Source organism: Zootermopsis nevadensis, unplaced genomic scaffold (genome assembly GCF_977971745.1).
Source record: "Zootermopsis nevadensis isolate Lab colony 2312 unplaced genomic scaffold, Znev_1.0 Znev_ptg000061l, whole genome shotgun sequence".
Taxonomy (NCBI): domain Eukaryota; kingdom Metazoa; phylum Arthropoda; class Insecta; order Blattodea; family Termopsidae; genus Zootermopsis; species Zootermopsis nevadensis.
In genome coordinates, this window is record NW_028259192.1 from 2,015,719 (window position 1) to 2,041,309 (window position 25,591).

The window sequence follows — 25,591 nt, forward strand, 5'->3', positions numbered from 1 at the left end:
GATTAGGAAGATGTTTTTACCATAGTTGTAGTAATAATATTAGTAATTATTTACAGAAGGGATGGGCGGATATTAGAATGTCATATTTTTTTCGGATATTAGAAATGATTAATATTTTATTGTGATATGATATTTGTGTCAGTGAACGTAACATGGGGAGATCAACCCAAGATGACATAATTAAAATAACACAGCTGTGTTATTGACAAGTTGTTCATCGAATGGTTTCAAATCTTGCGCCTTTAGGTTGGTCATGTTGGTACTGAACTTCCGTGAAAGATGGCGTCTTGACATAAGGCGGATGTCAAGCTCTGTGTGGAAAAGTGAGTTTTCTAGTGTTTTTTTAACGTTTACAGTCAGAGTTTATCAACATTACCAGTCTCAGATCTGTCATCGGTTGATTACAACATATTTCCGGTGAGGACTCTGGAAGTAAGTCATAATTAATACTAATTGTTTCGTTCACTGTTTCTCGTGTATTTAGATTATGGTTTGGAAAACAATTGCTGCCAACGTTGGGTAAGTGATATAACTAGATTTGTGCGTGATCTCTGCATACAGCACAAAGAATTTTCCTTTGTCAGTCGATATGTTTACTTGTTAATGCTGGATTTAGTGCCTTCAAACTTTGTATTCAGAAAGTTTACATTTACTGCGTTTTGAACGTGGTTGTTTTAACGTGTTATTACTTCGTTATTGGTAGTATTCTGTTGAGCTCGTTTGTGCCTGCTATGTTGTTCATCACGATAGAATTGCGTATTCTATAATATTTATTGACAAACATAACAGTAGTTCATGAGAAGAATGTAAGAAATTTATTTTTTAAATTGCCTGTGCATAAAAATAACTTGTTCTTTACACTTCATACGTTACAGAAGGCACTCATTCGTAGGTAAATTCTGGTGTATTAAATTGAATTGTATTTATAGTATGTAAAATTATGGCAGTCCCCCCTACACAAAATTACACACAAAAATGTGAGTAGTTAGTTTGCATGGTTCAAGGTTAATATTTGGAGGATGAGAATTGTTAAGGATGAAGTAGATTATAAGGAATGATAATATTGTATAGATTGAAAGAATATAGGAGAATATTTGTGTAAAGCTAGATTCAAATGAAATAAAAAATTTGGTATGCCAGAAGAAGGAATTGGGTGGGTATGGTTGCTGGTTATAATAATTATATATAGTGATAGGCCATGGATCACAGAAGCCATGTGTTCGATTGACAGTTTTCTATATAAAGAATTTAACTCAGTAAATGAATAATTGTGTCATGTATTTGGTTTCAGTTTTAGAAATAGCCTTCTCTGTAATAAAGCTTCAGAATTGTCATTTACATTTCGAAGCCTTCAAAGAATGACAAAGACCAATTACTTCTTGAATGATTAAAGTATTAAGTTGATCCATTGTTTACTATATTTTCATGTTTATGGAAACGCTGTTCTAAGAAACACCACAATCTGTCAGAATCAAAACCTGTCCCCATGGGAACACGTGCAGAAACCACGAAAGTGTGGAAGTTTACGACCAGGGAGTTTGAAAGGTCGCTGTTGAAACCCAATGGTGTAAAGTATTTTATAATTAAATTCTACTAATTAAAACACGTATTATTTGTAATGGCATATCTTACACTTCAGAATAATTCTTTCTCTGTGTGAGTAGACATTACAAATATACGAGTAGTAAGACTGTAATACGCTCGTATGATGTTTTATGAAACAGTGAGGTAATTTCAACCGCGAATTGAAAAATATTTATCCACCTAAAGAGAAAAGAAACTTTATAAACGGGTATTCGAAATATTCGAAATTGAACCGCTGCTTTTAGAGCTGCACAGTTGGTCACACTGGGAATCATGGGAATAAATACGCGAGAGCGATGCATCTCTAATATGAGATAACTTAAGGTAATAATACGAGATGCATTCCTGCTCGCGACCTGCGGGTAGGGATGTATGACGCGAAGTGGCCGAACCACGGGAGGGCAGGTTATTACACGGGGGACAAAGGGATCCTCTGACAATAGAGTAATGAACTGCTTGTGCGTGTTAGATCAGCTTACTGGGAGACGATGGTACGGTTATGTCCCCTGCGTTGGGACGACAATTCGGTATTCCGGTACGACCGTGATGTAAGGACAACATGAAGTTCTTCAAATGTTTTTTTTTGGGGGGGCGGGGGGCATTAATAATACCGGTATTATTTAGACTCTGGAAATACTTGCTACCACGCATTTCAGAGCATTCCACCAACGGAAAGCACGAAATTTAAAATCGTACTAAAACAGTGGTTCTCAAACTCTTTCGCTGGCTTACCACTAATTCTAATTAAATGTACCACGAACCAAATGCTTTCTGGGAAAACTTATTTACTTTAATATTATCTTTTGATTTTATTACTTTTGCGTACCATAGATTGAGAAACGCTGTACTAAACTACCTGCTGTTTTGAATGGTTCTAAAATTTGGCCTCTTACGTTAAGGAAACAACACACGACTGAGGGTGTTTGAGAACAGTGTGCTGAGGAAGATATTTGGACCTCAGGAGGATGAGGTCACAGGAACGTAGAGCGAGGATCTTCATTGTTTGTGTTTTTAACGAAATCTTATTAGGACCATATCAAGGAGGATGAGCATGAGGTGGGCATGTAGCACGCATGAGGAAGATGAAAAATGTGCACATCTTGTTGGTTGTAATGTCTCAGAGGACGGCATCACTCGGACGACAAGGGAGTAGATGGGAGGATAATATTAAAATGGAAGTTTAGGAAATGGAGTTTTTGGGGGTGTAGATTGGATTAATCTGGCTTAGGTTAGGTTCCGGTGGTGGGTTTTTGTGAACACGGTAATTAACCAGCGTGGAAACCAGAAGTTTTGTTTTATCTGTCTCCACATAGACGACGTACCCAAGACAACGAATCAAAGTCACAAAACTTTAGATGGTCATTATAGAGTAATAATCATGCGATTTAGCCATCTCCTTACCAACATTATTGCTACTGATTCGGATCCCGACTACAATGAATTTGCCTAAAGTATTATAAGTCTTTCGCATTGTCACCATGTTTGAAATTATAATTATATTATAGGTTTGTTTATGACTTATCTGCCCACATACAAATTTCACATTTTTTCTTTCTTATCATTCGTTAGTTTTCGTCAATAATTACGAAGTCGCGGTGTTCGTCTGCATTCTGGCACAATCCACGTTGTGATTCCTAATGTAGGGTGTTGCGCCGTGTATTAGAAGTACCCTGTAAATGGAGACAGCAGATTCGTTTGGAGAAATGAGTGTAGTTGATAGGTGAGATTTGACGGAAGCGACTGTGAAGATGGCTGTCCTCTGGGTTGTACCGTCCTGTAGTCTGGTAGAATTTTATCAGCGTTTCGGAGGTACTTACTGCATCCATCATCAGGGGGATGAGTCCCCAGAAGACAGTCATTTTATAAATTGTTATTTTCGTAACGTACATTTCCAGTATAACTTTCTCCTTTTAATCAATACTTACTTTAGTGTAGGAGTATGCCAAAACAAAATATATCTTTCCTCTGAGGCTCGTAACAATACTTCCGGCATTCCTGTCCTCTAGCTTCGTATTTTCTCATTACATTCTGCGTCTTTCTCCAGTCTCTAGTTCGTCATTTCTTCATTAACAGAATATAAGTTTTCTTATGTTTCGTTTACTATTCTGTTCTACCACAAAACAGAAATAAATATCCTGGAGCTATTTCTTACATAAAGACTTCTCTGTTGGTCATTTTACGAGCACGCGCAATGCTTTCCATGTCACTCTGTACATCTAAATCTAACAGACTGAGGTCCAATGACATTTAACCTTCGGGTTCCGTAAAAGAGTGAAATTTCTTAATTACCTGAGCTACTATTGGTTTTTTTTTCAAGAAGAACTTTGCTCCGTGAAGTTGATTCAAGGGAATCATATTTTTTACAAAGGACGTAGGCTTTTTTATTGTTTAATTACGTATCGGTTTAATTCAAAAAGTAATTTAAACGGTAAAGTCTCAGATTGAGTATTTAACTTCTATAACCACACATTTCACGTTTTAAAATACTTTCTCGTTTGAAGTTTGATGTTTGTAACAAGATAAACATCTCATAGTTTCTTACCTGCAGTGAAATTTTATTCCTGTAGGGATCACTTTTAATTAAGGATATTACATTCTCCTCTCCCAGGAAGTGAGTTGAAAAAAATTACGTATAACAATAATTATTTTAAAAACAGCGGCAACAGAGCGTATTCTTTGGTAATTAGAGAAAGGGCGAGGCTCTGCTAATTTACAAAATGTTTAGGCCCATCTCTTGAAATGCAGTCGTTGCCTGAAGGCAGCTCATTAGTTTATTACAAACTTGTGTTTGTGCGGATGTGAACATGAACTACATTGCTATTATAATTTGGCAGCCTCGATGCATTATTTCTTCCTATTAATCAAAATCATTATCACTTTCAAGGGCAAAATGTATTACAGTTTCATCGTGGACGCTGAGCCTACAGGAAATTCCTTCAGTTAGGCGCGTCATTGTAGCAAATGGCATGCGCAGATTTCTGGACGTTTTTGGCACCCCTGCTGTCCTTCGAAGGCAGTGTGCCGACGTGAGAAAGTAATTATTTCCTTTGGCACGAATATTTAGTTTACTTTATACTTTTATTTTCTGTTTACTGTATTTACGAGGTGCGATCGGAAAGTTTCAAGACTGCGCCTATAAAAAACCCGTACACTTATCTCAGGTATTAAATTCATCCATCACCCTCGAAGTAGTTCCCCTGGGAGTGAACACAACGATCCCAGCGCCGCTGCCAAGCCTGGAAATCTTTCTTTGTCAGCCTGTCAAGCACCATCTGCGATTCTGCCTGAATCTCTTCTATCGTCTCAAATCTCCTTCCCTTTAGCTGAATTTTCATCTTTGGGAAGAGGAAGAAGTCACACGGAGCTTAGAAAGGAAGTTGGGGTCGGTTCTTGCAAGATCTTTGAGCTCCTGACAAACGAGAAGTCGATTCTGCTTCTGGTCCTCAGACAGGATGCGTCGCATGTGGAGTTCCTCCTTTAAAATCAGCTGACAGGTCCCATAGCCTATCCCAACAATGTCGCACAAGTCGTTGATGGTACGACGTCGATCTTCGTAACATTTTCGGGCGTTGTGCTCGAAGATGGTCGTCCAGAACGCTCGTCATCATCGACAGAGGTTCGGCCATTTTTAAAACGTGAATGCCACACAAAAGTTTGTGCACGACCCATTGCGGACTCCCCAAATGCTTGCTTTAGCATTTCATAGGTTTCCGTAGCCGTTTTGGCGAGTCTTTGGCAAAATTTGATGCACACGCCATTCCGAAATCGCAGGAGGGTCGGTGTAATGCACTACCAAAACGCCCGTAACTAAGAAACAAATGCTAATTCGATGATGCCGGCTGGCACACTGATTCACTATGAATGTAGGCCGCACCCCTTAGCGGCAGAAGCTCGTACTACATCCGGTTCGCCCTCTATTGACACAGTCTGGAAACTTTCCGATCGCACCTCGTATTTTATCTATTTGTGCTGACTCTGTAAATTGGCTTCTGCAGCTGTTGAGTTAGGTTGGGTTAGGTTAGGTTGGGTTAGGTTAGGTTAGGTTAGTTTAGTTTAGTTTAGGTTAGGTTAGGTTGGATTAAGTTAGGTTACGTTGGGTTAGGTTGGGTTAGAATAAAGAATTGAACTGAATTATTACTTTTACTGCTGTCTTCTGAGTTGTAGCGCCGTGTAGTGTAGTAGAAGTTTGCCAACGTTTCGGAGGTCCTTGCTGCCGCCATCATCAGGGTCCCCTTATGGCGTATATTTTTATCGTCGCAGCCGAGTGGTTGGCATTCGTGCTTCGTATTCGGGGGAGTACCGGGTTCGAAACTCGGCCTGGAGACCTCCTATCTTTATTGAGAGTTTTAGTGGTTTTCCTCAGTCCTCCCGTTCAAATACCGGTTTAATACTTTCAATTAGGCCGCGACCGCTTCCTTCCGTGTCCTTAATAATTATTATTAGTTGGTCATTGTATCATCTGTCGCTTTTGGCGTGTGGTCTTAATTTCTGGCATCGTTTTTAAATAAATAACCAGCAAATGAACTATGGGCAGTACGCACGTAAATAAAGGCTTACAAATTGATGGTCATTATCTCAAAAATTAAACGTCGTGCGCTACTTTTGTGATGATCTGGATTCCCACAATAACTTACATGCGTTCTAGTACGCACGCGCGGAACACAAAGCGACTGTGCGCTGTTTCATTCAGTTTTATCTGCGTGCTTTTGTTAACAGTTTATCAACAAATGCAGTAAAGTGAATTTCAGGAACAAATTAAATAATAAATATTCTGAGCAATTAGCTGTTGACTGATCTTTCATGTAGAGCTCCTCACTTTTTATTCAGTTACGTGATGGAGGCCGCCTTATTAGTAAACAACGTTAAACGGCGCACTCGAAAGTTCAGAAGGGGTCGGGCCGTGTGCTAAACGACAGAGTTCTGGCCTGTGTCGGCGTAAGTAGCGACACGCGCGGGCATCGTTGAACTAGTCGCTCATTTGTTTAGAGTATGTGTATTTCATATGACTCTCAGAATAAACAGTAATTAAACGGCGTTAACCAATTGACATTTGTAAAGGAGAAGCCTTGTGTTTTCTTTGCGGTACGGACTGAATTTTAAATATTTTCTTGTTTGGGTTTCAACATTAAGGGTTTCAGTTCTGTTTCAGTTGCATTGGTCAAAATAGAAAAAAAAAAACCTAGCGTTTCTGTAAAAGTAAAGATTAATTTATTTACAGCAAATATTTATGTGCGTTATTATTATTATAAAATTATTTTTTCGGAAAAAAATTCATTACTTACGTACAAATTTTGTCTGCGTTAAATTTGTGATGTTAAACCTTCATGTGTAGGAATTTTCATACTTTAAACTTCGTACAAAATCCCATATTCCTAGCTGCAGAGATTTATTACTTATCGCTGTCAAACTGACAGTTAAATCAGAAATCTCTCACGGCAGCCATGTTTTTTTCACATTCCGCAAAAAAATCGACCTTAACAAAATTTTTGTGCTTTTCGAAGATAATTTAGGGCCTCCAGTTTCGTTTACATGTCAGTGCGACCTCAAGCGGTATTACGCTCATGCCAAATTTCGTAAAAATCTGTCTTTTGTTTCATACGTTGTAAAGGGGAAAGATATAGTATAATTCTGTCATAAACTTATTATTTTCGTTAAGAAAAGGCAATAAGGAGGAAGTCAGGCTGAAAGGACGTATAAGGCGATATAAAATCAAGTTCGCACACAGACAAATACGCTGGCGTAATGAATTTTCCTCTGTAATTAGTGATTATGAAATATTTGGGTCTCAGACAGCCAGTACACTAGACTAGACATTTTGCATTGGCACACGGCCTCTGGTACATTCATTCGGCTACTGTTGAACCAATAAATAATCCGAAAAATATGTTGGTTACTCGTCCCGCAGTTTGGGCTAACAAAGCGAGGCGCGTGGCGTGTCATAATCTATTACCATCAATAAATAAACACAAGAGGAAAGAGTCGACAGGGGAGAGAACTGGATTAGCTGGACTGGGGCGGTCGTTGGCGAAATATTGAGAGGGTGTGCACCACTAACAGTGCATAATAATCCTAAGCGGATGTCACCCCTTGAACGGGGTTGGAAGCCCTTCGCCGTGATTACAGGACACGCTTCTCGTCTTCAGTTCGCTTCTTGATTCTGCCACCATCATCGTCGCGGTTGAACCGCTGCCCGAACTCCTAAGTATTCAGAAGGTCGCGATTTCAAATCTCGATGCTGATTAACTGAAGTAGGCCACGACCGCTTCCTACCACGTTATTCTCAGTTACCTATTATCTGGCTCTACGAAAGTTTTAGAGGTCCTTGCTGCCTTCATAATCAGGGCGGTGAATCGTTGTCCAGCAGACAGTCATATTCCTCCAAATATACAAGATCAAAACTAAGTTAAGTGTGGTATTTGACTTCAGTGACTGAGGAAGACCATAGGTTGTCTTTATCAGGACAGTATATTCCCCAGGTGGGAGTAAAACTGGATTCGTCACCCTGCTTCAACGTTATCATCATCTGGGGGAAATACATATTGGCAGATACCTCTCACCTGAAGACGGAGACAGAACCAGCCTCCGAAACGTCGAGATTTTAAAGAACAGACGATGGAAAAAGTCATGACGAAGAATAATTTTAGAGACATTAGCTGTTTCTGTATCAGTGTTAAATTACCTCTCGATTAGTGGAATAAGATTTTGCGTTGCTGAGATCAGAATCATTCTCACAGAATTAAAGTTCCGTGAAAGTTTATTACGAAACCATGTTCTTTATTTTGTGACTGATGAATTATTTGTATTCATGAAGACCTAAGGCTAGAATCTTGACCTGAGACACTTTAATTAAATGCATAATACACGGGATAAATGGACGAACATTTATCCAATATTATTTGGGTGGTTAAATCAAGGACTGGATATTTTCTTTAGTTGGGAGAAATAAGATACGAATACAAAGATGTGATGAGGAAGTCTCGTCCAAAGCAGAAGATAGACTGGGAGTGAACAGGTAGTATTAAAATTTATTTGGGAAAATAGCTCCAATATCAGGGCGATGCCCTGATGATGGAGGCAGCAAGGACCTCTGGTACGTCGGTAAACTTCTACCAGACTACACGGCGTAACAATCCAGAAGACAGTTATCTTCTAATTTTTACCTTTATAAATTATTTTGTGTAGAATTTAAAAGAATTTAAAGTGATGAAAAACACGGTCACAGGTGAATTAGTGCTATGTTAAATCTGTGCTTGGATTCGAATCGGGTAAAGATCACGCACAGTTTACGATGCTCCAAGGAAGGAAGAATGCTGAGGTTTAGTGGGGTCTTGACAGTTTTGAAATTTGACATAACTGCTATATATTAAGTATATATTAAATCTTGTCCGTCTAATCACAATAAATTCTTATTAAATATTAAAATATTACAATAATTAACATTTAAAATATTTTAAAATATTAAATGATGTTCTTTATCGAAATATTCGATTTTACATTAGACCATCATTTTTTCATGTTTCACGACATGTTTCGGTTCCTAAATGAACCATCCTCAGGTGTATATAATTATATAAAGCTTCAAAACGATAAATAATTCAAATACAATTTTCATACATTATGCTAGCGTACATTTTTATCAGATTTTTACCAGATATCAAATGATGTTCTTTTCCAGATTTTTATTCCATTTTTAATAACACACTCGATGTTGTTCTGTATATATAATTATATACACCTGAGGATGGTTCTTTTAGGAACTGAAACATGTCGTGAAACATGAAAAAATGATGGTCTAATGTAAATCGAATATTTCGATAAAGAACATCATTTAATATTTTAAAATATTTTAAATGTTAATTATTGTAATATTTTAATATTTAATAAGAATTTATTGTGATTAGACGGACAAGATTTAAATAATATATATTTATTATATCACAATATGACGCAACTTTACCATCTCATAACTGCTATACAAAAATCATTATTGTTGCGTACAATTGGTGACTGAGCCAAATATGCTTTATTTACAATTGAGTGTTGACTTCATACAGTCAACACTTTACTACATCGGAATTTATTTAGTTATTAGTTACATTTTTAATATTATTACAGTGTTATTCGATGAATAAATCAACGTTGATGTAATATATACAACAAATTAACTTATCCTGTTAACCCTTTGGAGCACGAAGGAATTCTAAATAATATTTCAAACCTCAGAGAATACCTCAAAGAGAAATATTACGGAGATTAACTGGTTAATGTTATCTAGGGATATTAGCGTTGTTTGTTCTGAGAAGTGAAGAGTTACTTAATTGTATTACATCGTAACGCAATGTCTTGAAATGTAATAAACGGACAGATGATATGTAACAAGAGTTATTTAATGTTAAACTAATTGGTAGATTTACCTCTCATCGTGCTTTAAAGGGTCCATCTCTTTTTCGACAATTTTGTAACACACAATATGATGCAGCGTAATGTCATTATTTTAATCTAGCAGTCCTCAAATCGCTATGGATATTATTACACAGTAAATAATCACGCTAAGGAAACACAGCGCGCGTGTTTAAGTACAAAGTATTTCAGTTGAGTAGTAGACATTATCTATCCACTTGTCTTCTAGGATTCCCGCGAGATTGTCCGAACTCAGGGCTCTGTCCATTATTTATATATCTTAAGGATATATAAATAATGGACGGAGAAACCGGGGAAGCCCCCGGAGGAAAACTCCGGGGGATTCCCCGGTTTCTCCGTGGCATTCACGCACAGAAGAAGGCAATGGCAAACCACTCCTGGATCATCTGCCAAGAACGTATATGAACAGGTCCCAGTCCGAGAAAAGGATGGAAGGATCCTGTTCATATGGACCTGTCGTCAGACAGAACACTAAATAATAATACGATGAGGTTGTCTAGCGGTTAGAACGCTGGCCTTGTAATCCTGGGGTCTCGGGTTCGATTCCCGGCGGTGCCCGAATTTATAACTTGTGTTGGGCAAGGCCGTGGTCTAGGCAACACGGAGTTTTCCTCCGTGGCATCCCAACAATTACTCCATTCACACACAGAAGAAGGCAATGGCAAACCACTTCTGGATCATCTGCCAAGAACGTATATGAACAGGTCCCAGTCCGAGAAAAGGATGGAAGGATCCTGTTCATATGGACCTGTCGTCGGACAGAACACTAAAAAAAACCCCAAAACTTAAGGATATTAGCTACGGTTCTCAGTTATTTTGCGACACTGTATCTTGTCCACACGTCGTCGCAGAATAAAGTTTCTTCATACGTAACATGTCTCCTCAAATTAAATTTCTGGTTAGTGAGTTTTATAACACGCCCTCTTGAGTACCTTAATACGGTGGAGCCTCGATATAACGCGGGTTTCAGGGGGACAGCTTCAGTACCCGCGTTATAAGCTACCCTGTGAAATATTTAAAGCATGTGTAATCGTTTTGGGGGACATGATCACAGCCGCGGTATATCGAGGTTCCACTCTGTTATCATCTTAGCTTCACAATACTCTGCATAGCGTTTCAGAAATTGACTTCTGAATCTCGTGATACTGAGCCGAACTTCATAACACTTCCTGACGTCAGAGTACAGTCTCGTGAGAATAAAAGCTTTACGCTATCTCATCCTTAAGTATTATCATATTGGTTTAATAGCCGTTGAACTCTAGCCTCTGGTCGCAATTAAAAAAACTGTCCCCTGAGAGACTCTTCTCGAGGTTTTCCTACTGTTGGCTCGTCTTGTGTCTCCCGAGTCTCTGAGAGTGCCTCAAGGGCCTAGCAACACCGTGCCTCACACTAGCATGGGCTGGGAGCCTTGTTGCTCTCCCACAATGTCGATTTCATCTTCGTCACTTTCGCTCTGCGCCCTCTTCTCTCCAAGTTGTGACGAAGACGTGGGGCGACTCGAGAAGTCCACGGGTCCATCTGAAACCAAAGGCGTCTCCCTTTTAACTCCAAAAACTCTGTTGATTGATCATTTAGTGAAAGTTACCTTTGACGATAACACAGAAACGTAACACAAAAAATAATGACGTTCTTGTCCGTAATCTGAAAGTAACTTTTCATATCACGCGTCTGCATTATAACACGCTTATATCGTCACGTTATGGACAGAATGGCGGAAGACACATTACACGTACGAGGATGTCTGAAAATAGGTAGCACGAAGAAACCAGAGCTTGGAGAAAAGTGTATAATGAGGAACTTGTATGCTTTACATATTATTAGGCTGATCAAGTCACTGAAAGAAAGATAGACGGAGCGTGTAGCACGCATGAGAAGTATGATAAATTTGTACAATCTATTAGAACGTGAACCTGAAGGAATTGGAAGATACAAGCTTATGAGACAATGATAATATTAAAATAGATATTAATATATATTAAATCTTGTCCGTCTAATCAGAATAAATTCTTATTAAATATTAAAATATTACAATAATTAAAATTTTAAAATATTTAAAATGTTAATTATTGTAATATTTTAATTAATAATAATTAACATTTTAAAATATTTAAAATGTTAATTATTGTAATATTTTAATATTTAATAAGAATTATTGTGATTAGACAAGATTTAAAATATTTAAAATGTTAATTATTGTAATATTTTAATATTTAATAAGAATTATTGTGATTAGACGGACAAGATTTAATATATACTTATTATATCACAATATGACGCAACTTTACCATCTTATAGATATTAATGAAATACGGTTCATGATTTAGGTTGGTTTAATCTGTCTAAGCGAAGTGACATGTTCCTGTTGTAATATATAATGGCAATGAAGTTTCTGAGCAACTATCAGCTTCATACTTAGGTAATTTGTGAATCAAATACTTTTACACTGGAGATGTGTCTCGTTAGATGAGGCACAACACAGAGGTACAATTCGTAATAAACATGCCCCGGGCGAGATTCGAACCCTCATTTGCAGACTTAAAACAGTCTTACCCCGTGTGCCAATGAGAACGGCGGAATTTAACTTAAAGGGATGTCAATTTGAAAGACATATTTTATGAAACACCGAGTGTCTTTACAGTCATTTCGGTGCGGAATCTTGGCAGGGTAATTAGACGTGAAGACTTGTAACTTGTGCCCTTAATTGGGCCCCCCCTCCCACAGTATTACTTGCGAAACTCTCCGGCCGGCAGCTCAGAATCGAGCTCGCCATCTTGATGAACTTCAGTGGAGTTTAACTTAATTAGATCAAAGTTGAGAGCGAGACTTGTGATGTCAGCCACCGGTTGTTTGCCAAGAAGTGTTACTGACACCGAAACTTGCTAGCTAGCGGCACGTTCTGGCCTGCAGAGCGAGGCTTGAGGTCCTGAAGGCGGCGAGAATGAAGATGAATGTCGTCTATGACGTCACGCGTGTAATCTGGTAGACGGTTGGTAGGTTAACTCAAGGAGTAGGCCACACGACGTAACATTCCAGAAAAGACTGTGAGGATTAAAAAACGTGTGTTGAGATGACTGTGTGGTCGTAAGAGAGATGAGACTCCAGGGAGACGAGTAAGTCACTCGTCGCCCTGACGATGGCGGCGGAAAGGACCTCCGAAACGTTAGTGAACTTTTACGGTGCTATAACCCAGAGGACGGACATCCTCTGTATCGAAAAGTTGTTTCCGTTTACAAAACTTTCGAAGCGTTACGATAACATTTACTTCCAGTTGACAGTTTTATATTTTTTTTAGTATTTCATACGCCTTTCGGTCGGTGATTAGTCAATGTAGTAATTTTGTGTTAAATTGTCTGAAATTTAAGAGAAGTGAACGGTTTATGTATAAGCTAATGTTTGCTTTCGATTAGGGTTATTACAGCAAAGAGATTTATATGTGAAGCAAGAAGTATACGCAGAATTTTTGCTGAAATTTTCTAAGAGGCCACTTGATGGGACCTAGGCATAGGTTGAAAGGTAATATTAAAATGCGTATCAGAGAGAATATATTTTTTTAAAATATGCGAATTGTTTAGGGATAGGATGGCAACCATTTTGATTATCCGTGTTGAAATTACGGATTCCATGAAGGAGACTTGTGGACTCATTTTCGTAACAGGATGCCTAATATTTTCTTATAAAAGTAATATAAATATAACTCGTGTTTATCGTCTTAAACGTCCATTAGATCTACTATAATATTTTGGGATTTCAGGAGAAAGGAACTGTGTATTTTACGCTTACAGGCCTGTAACCTGTATTTTGAAGGAAATTTAATAGTCGAAGTTTGAAGGTTTCTGATTGTACTGTTTTATAATATGTAAAATTGATCGTTTGGACTTTGCCTATTACCTAAATTATAAATTTACGACGTTTCGGAAGCTGGATTCTTTTTCATCAGATATATTTTATGTAATATATAGATAATAGTTGACAGCTGTGGAGTGTGGGTCTAATAATAACAGCAGCTATTGCGTAGACAGAGACCAGTGACTCATCATAAATGCCTGCCCAAACTCTCTTAGACATTAAACAAGCTGACTGCGCGCCCAGACTCTAATTAGAATGATAATACGTACGCCAGTTTTCGTCTGAAACACTAAATCACTAATTAACTTAACAGACATCCGTGGTTGTATTGCGTTTAGCTTTGTATCGAAACAGTTGGATTCTTTGATGTTGCAAATTAATCCTGTTAGCTCCTGAAATCATATTTAAATTGTTTGAAATTCCAGGCTAAACGTACTACATAACCCGCGCTTTTATGTAAAACGTTAAATTAAGTAACATTAGGTCCCATGTACAAACTGAAACCCGTCTCATGATATACAATATTCAGTGCCACAGTAAACTGGTCATTATTTAATGCAAAATATGTTTTAAGCAGATCCGTTACTTTAAATTCTCACTAATTTGACTGGATTTTTAATTTCACGTCGAGATCCATTGAAGAATAGGAAGGAATTCGTGTGGCCTCAGAAGGTAAATTTCTTCAACAGACTTCAGTGCAAGTAGGAGTTATGCTTAAATACTATTCTATGACATGAACAGAGGCAGAATTGAATAACTGCTTTAGAAACCTAACCTCACTTATTCCAAGTTGAACTGTAAGTTGCGTGATTTGGTACTACAGGGTGTTCTTCGGTTTCTCTACCATTCAGTTTACGTGCTTCGTCATACAGAATGAAAGCACATGAGGTGAGCGGTTTCAGATACGATTTATTTAACAGAAATGAAATGTACGTCATTAGAAGAACCTCAAAAATGTTTTATGGCGTGTGGGAAAATTACGTGATTCTAACGATGGCCACTAGGATCGCAATTGTCGACATGACAGTTAAATCGTTACACAACCTTTGAAAGTTATTTTCTGTGCTCGAGGTAAGTTTCATAAAATCTGTGACCACTGTTCGACGGAATTTTCGAAACAAGTTACAATTCATTTATCATCCTCAGGCTGGATCGCCATTTTTACTTCCATGTTAAAATGTGGCGCTTTTAGTGGCCAGCGTTGGAATTACGTCTCATATTTTTCCACATGCTGCAAACAATTGTTTCAAGTTGTCCTTCCAATGGTACACGTTTCATTTCAGTATGTCGTTTGGATTTTGTTGAATATACATTTTAAACCGCTCAGATAATTTGTGCTCACCCTGTACTTAACATGAATGAGACGAGAATCATATGTCCGCGTTTTGTGTCTTGTGCTCCCATGTGTAGGTCGGGGCCTTACATTGGCCGATCCTCCATGCAAGGAACCAATAGGAAATGTTTCCAAAAATTTGTAGTCAGAATTTAATGATGATTAATATGCTAGTATTAATTTTCCAAAATACCTTTCAGGCCTGTCGTCACAATTTTCTGAGTGTATTCAACTGATTTAAAATTGCATTCCCCCAACGAGCTTTGAACTTCTGGGATATGAAAAGACTGCACGAGGGAAAATCGTGTAGTTGAGGGCATTCGATTTTACTCCTTAAACCCAAACTGCTTTACGGAAAGTTTTGAGCTCTAAAGGGCGTACTCATAATTAAATTTTTTTTGTGCAGTCAAAGGCTGCGTCCTTCTTCGACGAACGCGCTGCCCGAAACGTCCGGAAATTGGGAAGGAGAATTATTTTATGACTCTCTGTTTTGTAAGGACAAATTCGCAATAAATAGTTCGTTCCCTTTACATGATTAAATGAATTTGTCAGACTTGAGGTTTTCGTGGCGGCGAGTATGAAGATTGTTATCTTTTGGGGCATTGGTCCGTGTAGTACGGTAGGCGTTTACCGACGTTTCAGAGGTGCTTGCTACTGCTATACAGCGCAATAAATCAGAAGACAAGCTATCTTAATTGTGAAAATACATGTTTTGAACTTTCATTTGGCATTACCAATTTTTTTGGGGGGTCAAACAAAGAGACACAAGTGTTTCTTTCCAAAAATTTAGGATTTTCCAACATTTTTGCTGAATTATCTAATTCTTGACTTTCTCTTAACATGAAACAGATGTAATTAGATAGCCTAAGCCGGAAAAGAACTTAATTCCAGTGACTGTTTGAAACATAACAACCCGAATCATGCAGTTTCTTTATTCAGATCTCGTCGGCTAACCTCTGTTGTCAGTTCCTGTTCATACGGAAGGAGTTGGTGTATAATTCATATAGTACAGAAGAAAGACAGTTAAGTCCTTTAGTGATGTAGTATGAGGAACTCGGGTGGTATTTATATTCACCGTAATCTGAGGTAGACACTGAGCACGTTTTATAACCCAAGTTTTTGTAGTGATGTTTTCCGAACGATTTATGATATGTTACGTCATGAATGAATCTCCCGTGTCCATTTTCTTTTGGTAACAGCGATATCTCCTCCGCAACAGACTGACGGCAATGCAGCCGTTTTAACAGACGCGGATAATGAAATGAAAATTGTTATTGAAGTGGAGGAGACTTTATGAGATGCATCCTGCCCATTTCATCTCCGAAGTTTTAATAAAACATATTTACAGGAAGCAGGCTGGTCGATTATGAAGTAACAAATCTAATTTTCTATAAATAACCTCATATTCTAACTTCGTTTCCAGAGACTGAACTGTTTCTTTGCAAGTTTTAACGATTTCCTGTCGAGGTATAAAATTATTAACTACAAATCGTATTATATAAGAACCCAAGACAATGTAATTTAAATAAATATTTACTGAAGGAAATATCCTTCGTTAGTTTGGGATCTGTCTGTATTTGGTTTCTGTCTAAGAAGGTACCATCCTGATGATACCACCGCTTAAAATCGATACGTTCGCTGTACGTGAATTTTTCCCCGCTCAGAAGAGGGACTCACTCGTTGCTAATGATGAAAAAGGTAATTCTAATTACGTCTTTTGAACAAGAAGGCCTAAATTGACATTCCGAAAGCGTCGTCTCTTCTGCAAAAAAAAAGTTTCTTGAAAGCGACTAACTAATATAAGAAAATGAGTGTCTTTATCTGACAGGACGACTCTTAATGCATATATGCATGATGATCTACATAATTTCAATTGTACACGCTAAGATTTCAACTGCAGTTGTACTAACACACCCACAGCACAAGAAGTTTAAGATATCTGTCTTCTGGGTTGTAGCGCCGTGTAGCCTGGCAGAAGTTTACCAACTTTCAGAGGTCCTTGCTGCCTCCATCGTCAGGGCGACGGACTTCTACCACACTACACGAAGCCCCTTCCCAGAAGACAGATATCTTCATTTTTAATATAGTTTGTCGAAGGCCTTAATATTTAGCCCAATTCCGTTAAGTGGTTAGTCGGACGAAACAAGTCAGTAGACAGATAGGCAAGCATTACCTCTCCATTATGTGTTAACTTTAGAAATATCATGAGAAAATCTTATAAAATTCAGTTACCCTGGATTTCGTGTAACCACAGGCTCGAAAATTAATAAAATTCTGTTTGTGTTGTTATAAGCGTACGTTGCATTGGGTTTTACCAACCGCAGAATATAAATTATAAAAACAGATTCCTGTATATTTGCAATGTTTTACATGGGAATTAAAACACCAGTTTTACATTATAAACTGTTTTATTCTTGTCTGGTATTTAAACATTTCAATCAGCGTCGCTGAGGGCTGAGGGATAAGGGATGAATAGGGCCAACTCCCCTTAATGTGGTTAAACATTTAATGCAGTTTATTAAAAAATATGAAAAAAAAAACAATTTAGAGGAACTTTACCACAGGAATTCCTGGTCGCATTCTACTCACTAATACATTCATACTATATAAATATGACCCGCGACACAGCAGCCCTTTGCAGTCGTGCGTGGTCTAGGTTATTAAATAACGGGTGTCTTAAAAGCCAGTATTTTCCCACAAAAACTTCCAAATACGCGTGATAACTGTTTGCCAATTGTGGGGATTATTATTCATGTACCGTTGGTAGCCTATAGGAATATTCCATGGTGAGGCCATAAATTTCCCTTCTCCTGTCAGGAGGAAAGATTAGTTCGTCTGTAGGCCACAATAAAATGAAAATATTAATTTTTCAGATTGTAAAGCCTTACGAACTTATACGTATGTACTAACGTTTCGGAAGAACATACTGTATACATCTTCAGAGCCGCTAAAATTGAATTTAATGTTACATGCTTCTGTATTTCGCCATTGAATTGGGCATTTGACATTTTTGTTTTCTCTGTGCGCCTTCGAATTTTAGCTCTGACAGGGATAAGTCATTCTCTACGACGTACGGAGATCATAGAAGCCTAATCCCTATCTCCGGACAGAGTAGGTAACTGAAGACGGAGATAGAGCCCCATCTCCGAAACGTCGTTCTATTTTATTATTTTACTAGACGATGGATAATATCCAAATAACTTTTTCATTTAAATGATCCATAAGATATTTTCCGCTTAAGGTAAAACATAAAAGACACTTAAAACGTCTTAGTGAGCAATATTTTCTTTCTGAAAGTGCTTCTGCTTTAGTGAGCTTTTAGAAATGTTTTTATGTGAGTGTCTGAAACGATGATGGTTAGACTTTTTCATTCTTGATCTGAGTGGACATCGATCAGGGCCTGAGAGAAAGGGGGACACGGATAATGGAAAGAAATTAAGAGATGAAGGGATGAAGGCGACGATATAAATAGTTCCCCGTTAAATTTCAAGGGGCCGTTTGAACTAGATAATCCGAAACGTCTGCGGTACTCACCCGAGCCGGTCCTCTCGGCGCTGCTGTGTTTTGCGTCTTCACTCAACTTCCTCAGCTGTTTCTTGTGTTTCATGCGACGGTTCTGGAACCACGTTTTCACCTGGGCACACAAAACGTTCCGTTGATTACGACCACTAATGTCGTAGGATTTATCTTTGTGGTTGGGATTCTCTCATCTACAAAACTCGCTCTCTACTAAATTCTCAAGTGTCAAGTATCTCAGTCTGAGACACGGATTTATTTAAGAATGCTGAGGAGGACAGAGGATTGGAAAGGAGAGAAGGTCTCAGTGACACTCTTAGGGTTACTTTGGAAAACTATGAAAGAAATGACAAATTCATTCAGAATTATGGCAAGAAATCTTCGAGCAAAGAGACGGCATTGAAGATTTTGTCTGGTTTTGGAAGAGACAGTGAATTTCCTTACTGGATTCAAGTGGCTAAGGAGAGGGGCTTTGTAAAGACGTGATGAAATTTCGGATTATACAAGCTCATTGAATTTCATGACGGTCTGATCTATTAAAATATGTACCAAGGAGTCAGTCAGTAAAAACTGAATTACATTGCTTAAATCAACCGTGCGTTTGACAATAACGTTGTTCCTTTACCACTTTTGTTTCTCTAATTTCTCTTGTATTTAGGCATTTTCACATGTCTTTCGTGTTGTTTGTGGTCTGTAACTTTAACCTTGCGTTGTGTTTCGCTCTCTCATGACTATCGCCTGGACCTCCCACGCAACCATATTTACCTGAGCCTATCAGAGAAATGCCACCTCAGTTTGATTGCAGTCCATTCTGAGTTACCCACCAGTGTTTCGTCGACTTCACAACTTTGTCTTTTGAAACTATCAACGGTATTATCTACTTGAACCTCACGACATTCTAATCTGAGTTTCAAATCGGAATTTCCTTAGCCCAAACTCATTCTCGTCTTTGGATCTCGTGCCATTCTTTTCTGAGTTTCTAAGCACCACGACATTTTCGCTTGAACGTCCTATTCTTCTACCTCAGGTTTCATCAGTCTCCACCCGAGCGCCTCAAATAGTCTCAGTACCAGATTCACCCAAGGCGCTCGCATTTCTCTCCTGATGACACGTCGCTTGATTCTAAGCTGAGCCCCACATAATCTAGGTCTGGCATCGCCTGCCACGGATCCCAATATACTGTCACCTGAGTCTCGTGTTAAACTCACCTGAGTCTCGGAGAGGTTTAGCGCGTTCGCCAACTCAACCCGTTCTGGCGTGGAGAGGTACCGCTGGGCCTCGAACCGTTTTTCCAGTCCCGTCAGCTGGTGGTCGGAGAACACGGTCCTTGCCTTCCGCCGTCGACAATGCTTGGCGCCCAGATCGCCTGACCCGCCCGCGAACAGACCTCCGAAACCCAGGCCTGCGCAGACAAGAAGTCAACGCTGAGGACATCAGCGTTCAAAGGAAAACGCACAAAGAGTTCTGGACCCTGAAGGAACTCCCAACTCACACATCCACAAGAACATAACTTATTGATTACAGTGCCAGTGATCTTAGTCTATAAAGAAATTATCTTCGTACTTAAAAAAAGATGTTATCAGAACATACATCGAACCAAGTGAACATGCCCATTACTTTGGAAGATGTTTCCTTCAAATTCATGCTCGGTGGAAGTTACGAAGGTCGGTCTGCACGTACCGGGTGTTAGGAAGAAAGGCTCCGCCTTGTGCAGGTAAGGGTGCGTTGCAGGGTGCAGGTAGGCCGCGTGGAGCATGGAGTAGCTGTCAGAGAGCACGGTGGAACTCCGACTCAGCGCCGGACCCATAGCCGGAACCTGGAACAGGTGACTCGGTCACTTCGCATCGGAAGAGAACGTTCCCTTCACAGACCAGAGGCCATTCGAAATACTCAAAAACCTTTCAGACGATAACGAATGAAATGGGTAATACGGAAATTAATTGCGGTAATGGTGACTGGATTAAACTGGTCCTGGGCCTGGTATTTCATTGCGAACGGCAATGAAACTTCTGGTTTGGTTAAATAATAAACGTAATGTTATTCATATGCTTAATTAACCACCAAGCCATGAAGATATTTGGATGTATACCTCCGCAGAATTTGTTGAAGAATTAACTCCTTGCAGCAAAGTCCTTCTTGAGATGATAACAGTAGCTCAGCTAGTCATGAAATTCCACACTTTCACACCCTCGTACAGATACTATTTATTTAAGATCCATTTTAATATTCCATCGACACCTACGTCTTTCAAGTGATCTCTTTCATTCATGTTTTGATATTTTAGGGAGTAGGCCAGATTTAACCCGGTTCTTAGGTTGAATAATTCAGGCGCAGGTTTACATTTTTAACCACCCTGTGTTTACAGCCAGCTCTCCCTCGAATGGAACATAGATTGTGCAGAACGCCTCGGCTTCGTAACCGATTATATACTTAAAAGACATAGAACTTATACTTAAAACTTAAAAATTCTACTTTCAAGGTCATATTAAATTATTGGGAAATTAGACCGTGACTTTAGAGTTAATTGATTAAATTTTTATCAGGACATTGCTCAATTCGTCAGATGATGAAATGGCAAAGGAGCGTTCAGTATCGGAACACACAGATTCCACAATTGTTCTTTGCAAATTTTAAATTTAAATACGTGGCCTGACCAGACCAAGCGCGATCTTGTGTTACGAAACATTGCACTGGTTTAATAAATTATCTGGCGCCGCGAAAGTCTCAAATCCTATGTTGCCTTCCTTCCCCATGTTTTCAGTTATTACTTATTAAGGGTTTAGATAATGGAATTTTGCTAGTACTCATAACTCGAAAGTAAGATAATGCACTGTATTAAAATTTGTGCATTAACGTATGTATGCTGACAAAATTCCATTTTACGTTGTTTACCGACGTGCGAAAATAAATTAAATTCACCCAATATTAAATAATAATAAACTTTATAAAACTTCTTACGTGTGGTTACTGTAAGTCAGATGTAACCGCGTGTGTTTAGTGCAACGACGACTTAAAAGCGTATAATGTAAGATGTTGTCACCTACTTAAGTTTGTATTGATTTTCTCAAAAACTGTTAATCCAACAAAAATAAGTTGGTTGAGGAATGTGTGAGAAAATCACATGTTACCAATCTTAAAAATATCGAAAAACCATCGACTTATGAATTGTTTGATTTAATGGACGGACTAATGAATTAATGTTATTGACACTGACGATGACCTCTTGAGGTCGAAACGCGTTTGACATTAGTGTCCTTCAAAGCGTAAACAGTTTTGTTTGTATACATGCTTTACAGATGTTACCAAGATGTACAAAATTTATTTGGGAAATTTTTCGATTACGTGAATTTGTAACAAAATAAAATGAAGAATAATATTAATTCCGTGCATTGTTTTGTCCGTAATACTTTCTAAATAAATATATTAATTTAACTGATTAAAATTAATATTAATGACACAGCACGTGACATGACACCTACGAAAACTGTTTGATGGTGTATGTGATTTTACTCAGCTTTGTTTCGCATGATGACAGTCTACAATGCGTGCACTGATATGAAAGAGATTCATATATTAGCGTAGTAGCGTATAGATATTATTTATTTATTATTATTTAGTGTTCTGTCTGCCGACAGGTCCATATGAACAGGATCCTTCCATCCTTTTCTCGGACTGGGACCTGTTCATATACGTTCTTGGCAGATGATCCAGAAGTGGTTTGCCATTGCCTTCTTCTGTGTGTGAATGGAGTAATTGTTGGGATGCCACGGAGGAAAACTCCGTGTTGCCTAGACCACGGCCTTGCCCAACACAAGTTATAAATTCAGGCACAGTTTGTGTATACGAATTTAAAATTCGAGACAGTAATTGCAGAATTACGCTGACAGCCAGCGTCCAGTGTTTTATTCGACACCGTAACAGTTGATACAGGACCGTTAAATATCCAGTTGCTATTAGCCAGTGTATGGACGATCATATGAACACCCTCTACCCCCGAAATTGAACACTTTGGTACTATAATTACGTCATTGTATGTAATGGCTATCGAACGGGGTGTAATAGCGACGGATTGATTAAACTACTGCAGTGCTGATGGGACAGAAAAGAACTGTACCAGATGAGGATTCAGATAGCCTCGAATGTCGGAAAGACACATTGTCCAGGCGAGGTATTTTTCCCAAAATCAAGATGTTTCTACTTTAGGTCGAACTTTTCATTCTTTTGGGTACAGTTTGTACTTATTACGAATACTTGTAAAGCAATCACACGAATCCGTACGAACGCTATTTAATTAAAAATATGTATACAATTTATCATTCGTGTCTACTGGAACACATAAAGAAAACCACCAGAATATGACCTATTAAGGTCGAAACATGTAGTGGATTCTTAACAAACATTGAGACTATAATCATGAAAATTATGTGGATGGATTGTCAACCTAACGCATTGATTTTTGTATGATGAATCATTTTGGATAAATGTTAAAAAGTCGATGTGTGCTAATGTTGGTGTTACACTGGAATTTTATGACGTGTAAATTTTGTGGTTGTGGCTAGGAAAGAGGTAGGAGGGGGTGGAAAGATGGTGGACACGGTGGTGCCAAATGTGGCGTTGATGAACCCTGGTTTCCAGCGAATGTAAAATTGTTTTGGTGGAGATATTTGTACGAATACTTGTGAATACTGTACATAAGTTTGTGAGCTAGGATTTGGAAGTCCATTCATTGCTTCTCTATCAAGAAAGAAGGTTACGATAGTAAGGAAAAAACTTGCAACAAATGAAGTTCCGCTGTTTCTGAATGGACAGACTTACTTTACGCTGATTGGTCACTCACAAAAGACATAACTCGACTGTGTTACCAGTTCTAGTAAAAATTTCAATAGGTCTATGTTTGAAAATTAAATTAGAACCTGTGGTCGGATTTTACCCCACTATTATGCGTGTATTTATGCTCTGCAAATTAAAGTTATGTAACTGAAGAAATGTTTTGACTTACTGCCAATCCGTCGAGTCGTTTCGTACCGAAGGAGGGAGTCACTAACCTGATCACTACGATGGAGAAGCTTTCGCCGTGGCACTGCGGCAACTTCTCTGACACCGTTGTAAGTAGGATCAGTCTAACTAGCCAGGGTAGAAATGTTAAGTTCTGTTATTCCACGAAAATCTTCCGGGTTTTTAAGTACGGAGTCAGCCCTTAAACATTCTTGGCCATTCGAGCCACCTTATGAATCACTCCCATTTATGTAATGTCCTATATAGACCGGAAAGGTCGAACATTTTTCTTTTAGTTGGAAAAGTCAGAAACAAAACACGTTACATTTCTTACAATTTGTATTTATATTTCTTATAAACGTGTTTCTGGGCAAGAATACTTACAGAAAGTAAGAAACAACATACGTTTTATATTTGATATGCATTTCTTTTAATTTTAACGAAAATCGTGTAATTGTTTATGTTGTCTGCAAATCCGTATTATATGAGTGACGTTGGACGTGCAGTCTTACCAACTAAACCCTCGTGACCATTATTTGTATGAGAAAATTTTTAAAATCGAATAGAGTTTAAAATAGATTTGTTTTTTCCCCAGTCAGACGTAGACTACTCCAACGAGTCACAGAACGTCAGGTCGATGTTCTAGATGGTAAATCGCGAAAAACTGCTTTCGTCTAAATTATCTTTCGGAATCGTTCCTTTCATTGGGCTTTGCGTCAGTGTTGCGTGGAACGCATTTTTGTAACGATTAGTTCTAAGACACGTGAACAGTGTTATCAAGAGACTGAGATGTCGAGAGGACAGCTGTGTTCTGAGCTGTGAGCCTTGTAGTCCGTCAGATCGCCCTGATGATGGAGGCAGTGCGAATTGGATGTCTTTATGTCTAGTTTGAAATATCTTCACTGAAAGTTTTGTGGAGAATATTATTTTGGTTTTTCTTGCCAGAACAGTGAACAGGCTACGGGCTTGTGGAATTATTTACCGCAAGATCAGTTTCTGGTACGATCAACGACGTACTTTTCTCATCGTCAACGCGTTCGGACAGGTTCTGGGACACGCCCGGTCTGAGTTACGCACGATAATTCTCGAGTGTTCTTAAGTGACAGACCTCGACATAGGGCCGATGTAGAGATGTTACTCGTGAATCGACGATCTCATGACTTGGTGCTTAATTAAACCGTACCTTAAATACGACTTAGAATTAAAAAAATTAAAACAAAGTAATAGGTTGGAGGTTCATGCTGAGTGAGGGGACGTCATGTCGAACAATAAGGACTTACGTTACGTGTCTTTCACACTAAATAATCCGCGATGCAACCACCTACGATACCTCAGAACACGCTACGATCTTCGATTTTTGGTATAACTTACCTGAGGAAGACTAGTTTTCGGGCGAAACAGAATGTCTTCTATCAGGAAAGAAGTGTGCTGGCTTCTGACGTCTTGCAGCCTCTTGTCTCTCTGTTGCAGAATATCCATTGTGGAAAGTTTTCTCGTTTTCACTCCTAACGTTCCATAACACTCGCAGCTCTAAGACCCAGTCCCAAACACAATTTTTCCCGCTTCCATGCACTTCACTCCTTCACATGTGATCACAATTCTTGAAATGTCTCAGACACCACACGAACCCTGTCTCTGCAAAAATTTACACTCCTAAAGAGTTATGGTTTATTTATAGGAGTTGACAAACGTGTATTTTAATAGGTTAAGACTCGAAGTGTTTCTGATGGTATCACGAACGCGAAGTTACCGCTGTTTTGGGAGTTATAAGCCACAATAACACCCCCATAATCGCCCTTATGCACCTCAGTCGCTACCCTGAGCCATCACCGTCCCGCGCTCCACTTAAACCACCGCTCGTGATAATACAAAGCATTTACCCTTCGTAGGGGATGA

The 25,591-nt window shown here is 38.7% G+C and overlaps 1 protein-coding gene and 1 long non-coding RNA gene across 2 annotated transcripts in view; one reads left to right on the plus strand and one right to left on the minus strand.

Moving 5' to 3' along the window:
* Nucleotides 1-282: 282 nt before the first annotated feature.
* The window catches only part of LOC110830285 (uncharacterized), a 122,374-nt gene continuing 97,065 nt past the window's right edge, over nucleotides 283-25,591 (plus strand). Inside the window, exon 1 of the long non-coding RNA XR_015532680.1 lies at nucleotides 283-432. This is a non-coding gene — a long non-coding RNA (uncharacterized LOC110830285). The remainder of the gene's footprint in view (nucleotides 433-25,591) is intronic.
* bsh (brain-specific homeobox) lies at nucleotides 10,357-25,527 on the minus strand. The gene is made up of 5 exons (XM_022064993.2): nucleotides 25,067-25,527; nucleotides 20,381-20,516; nucleotides 19,909-20,102; nucleotides 18,719-18,818; nucleotides 10,357-11,523 (listed from the first exon to the last, which is right to left on the minus strand). Exons 1-5 carry the CDS (start codon nucleotides 25,172-25,174, stop codon nucleotides 11,390-11,392), a joined length of 672 nt encoding a protein of 223 aa, XP_021920685.1. The 5' UTR covers nucleotides 25,175-25,527; the 3' UTR covers nucleotides 10,357-11,389.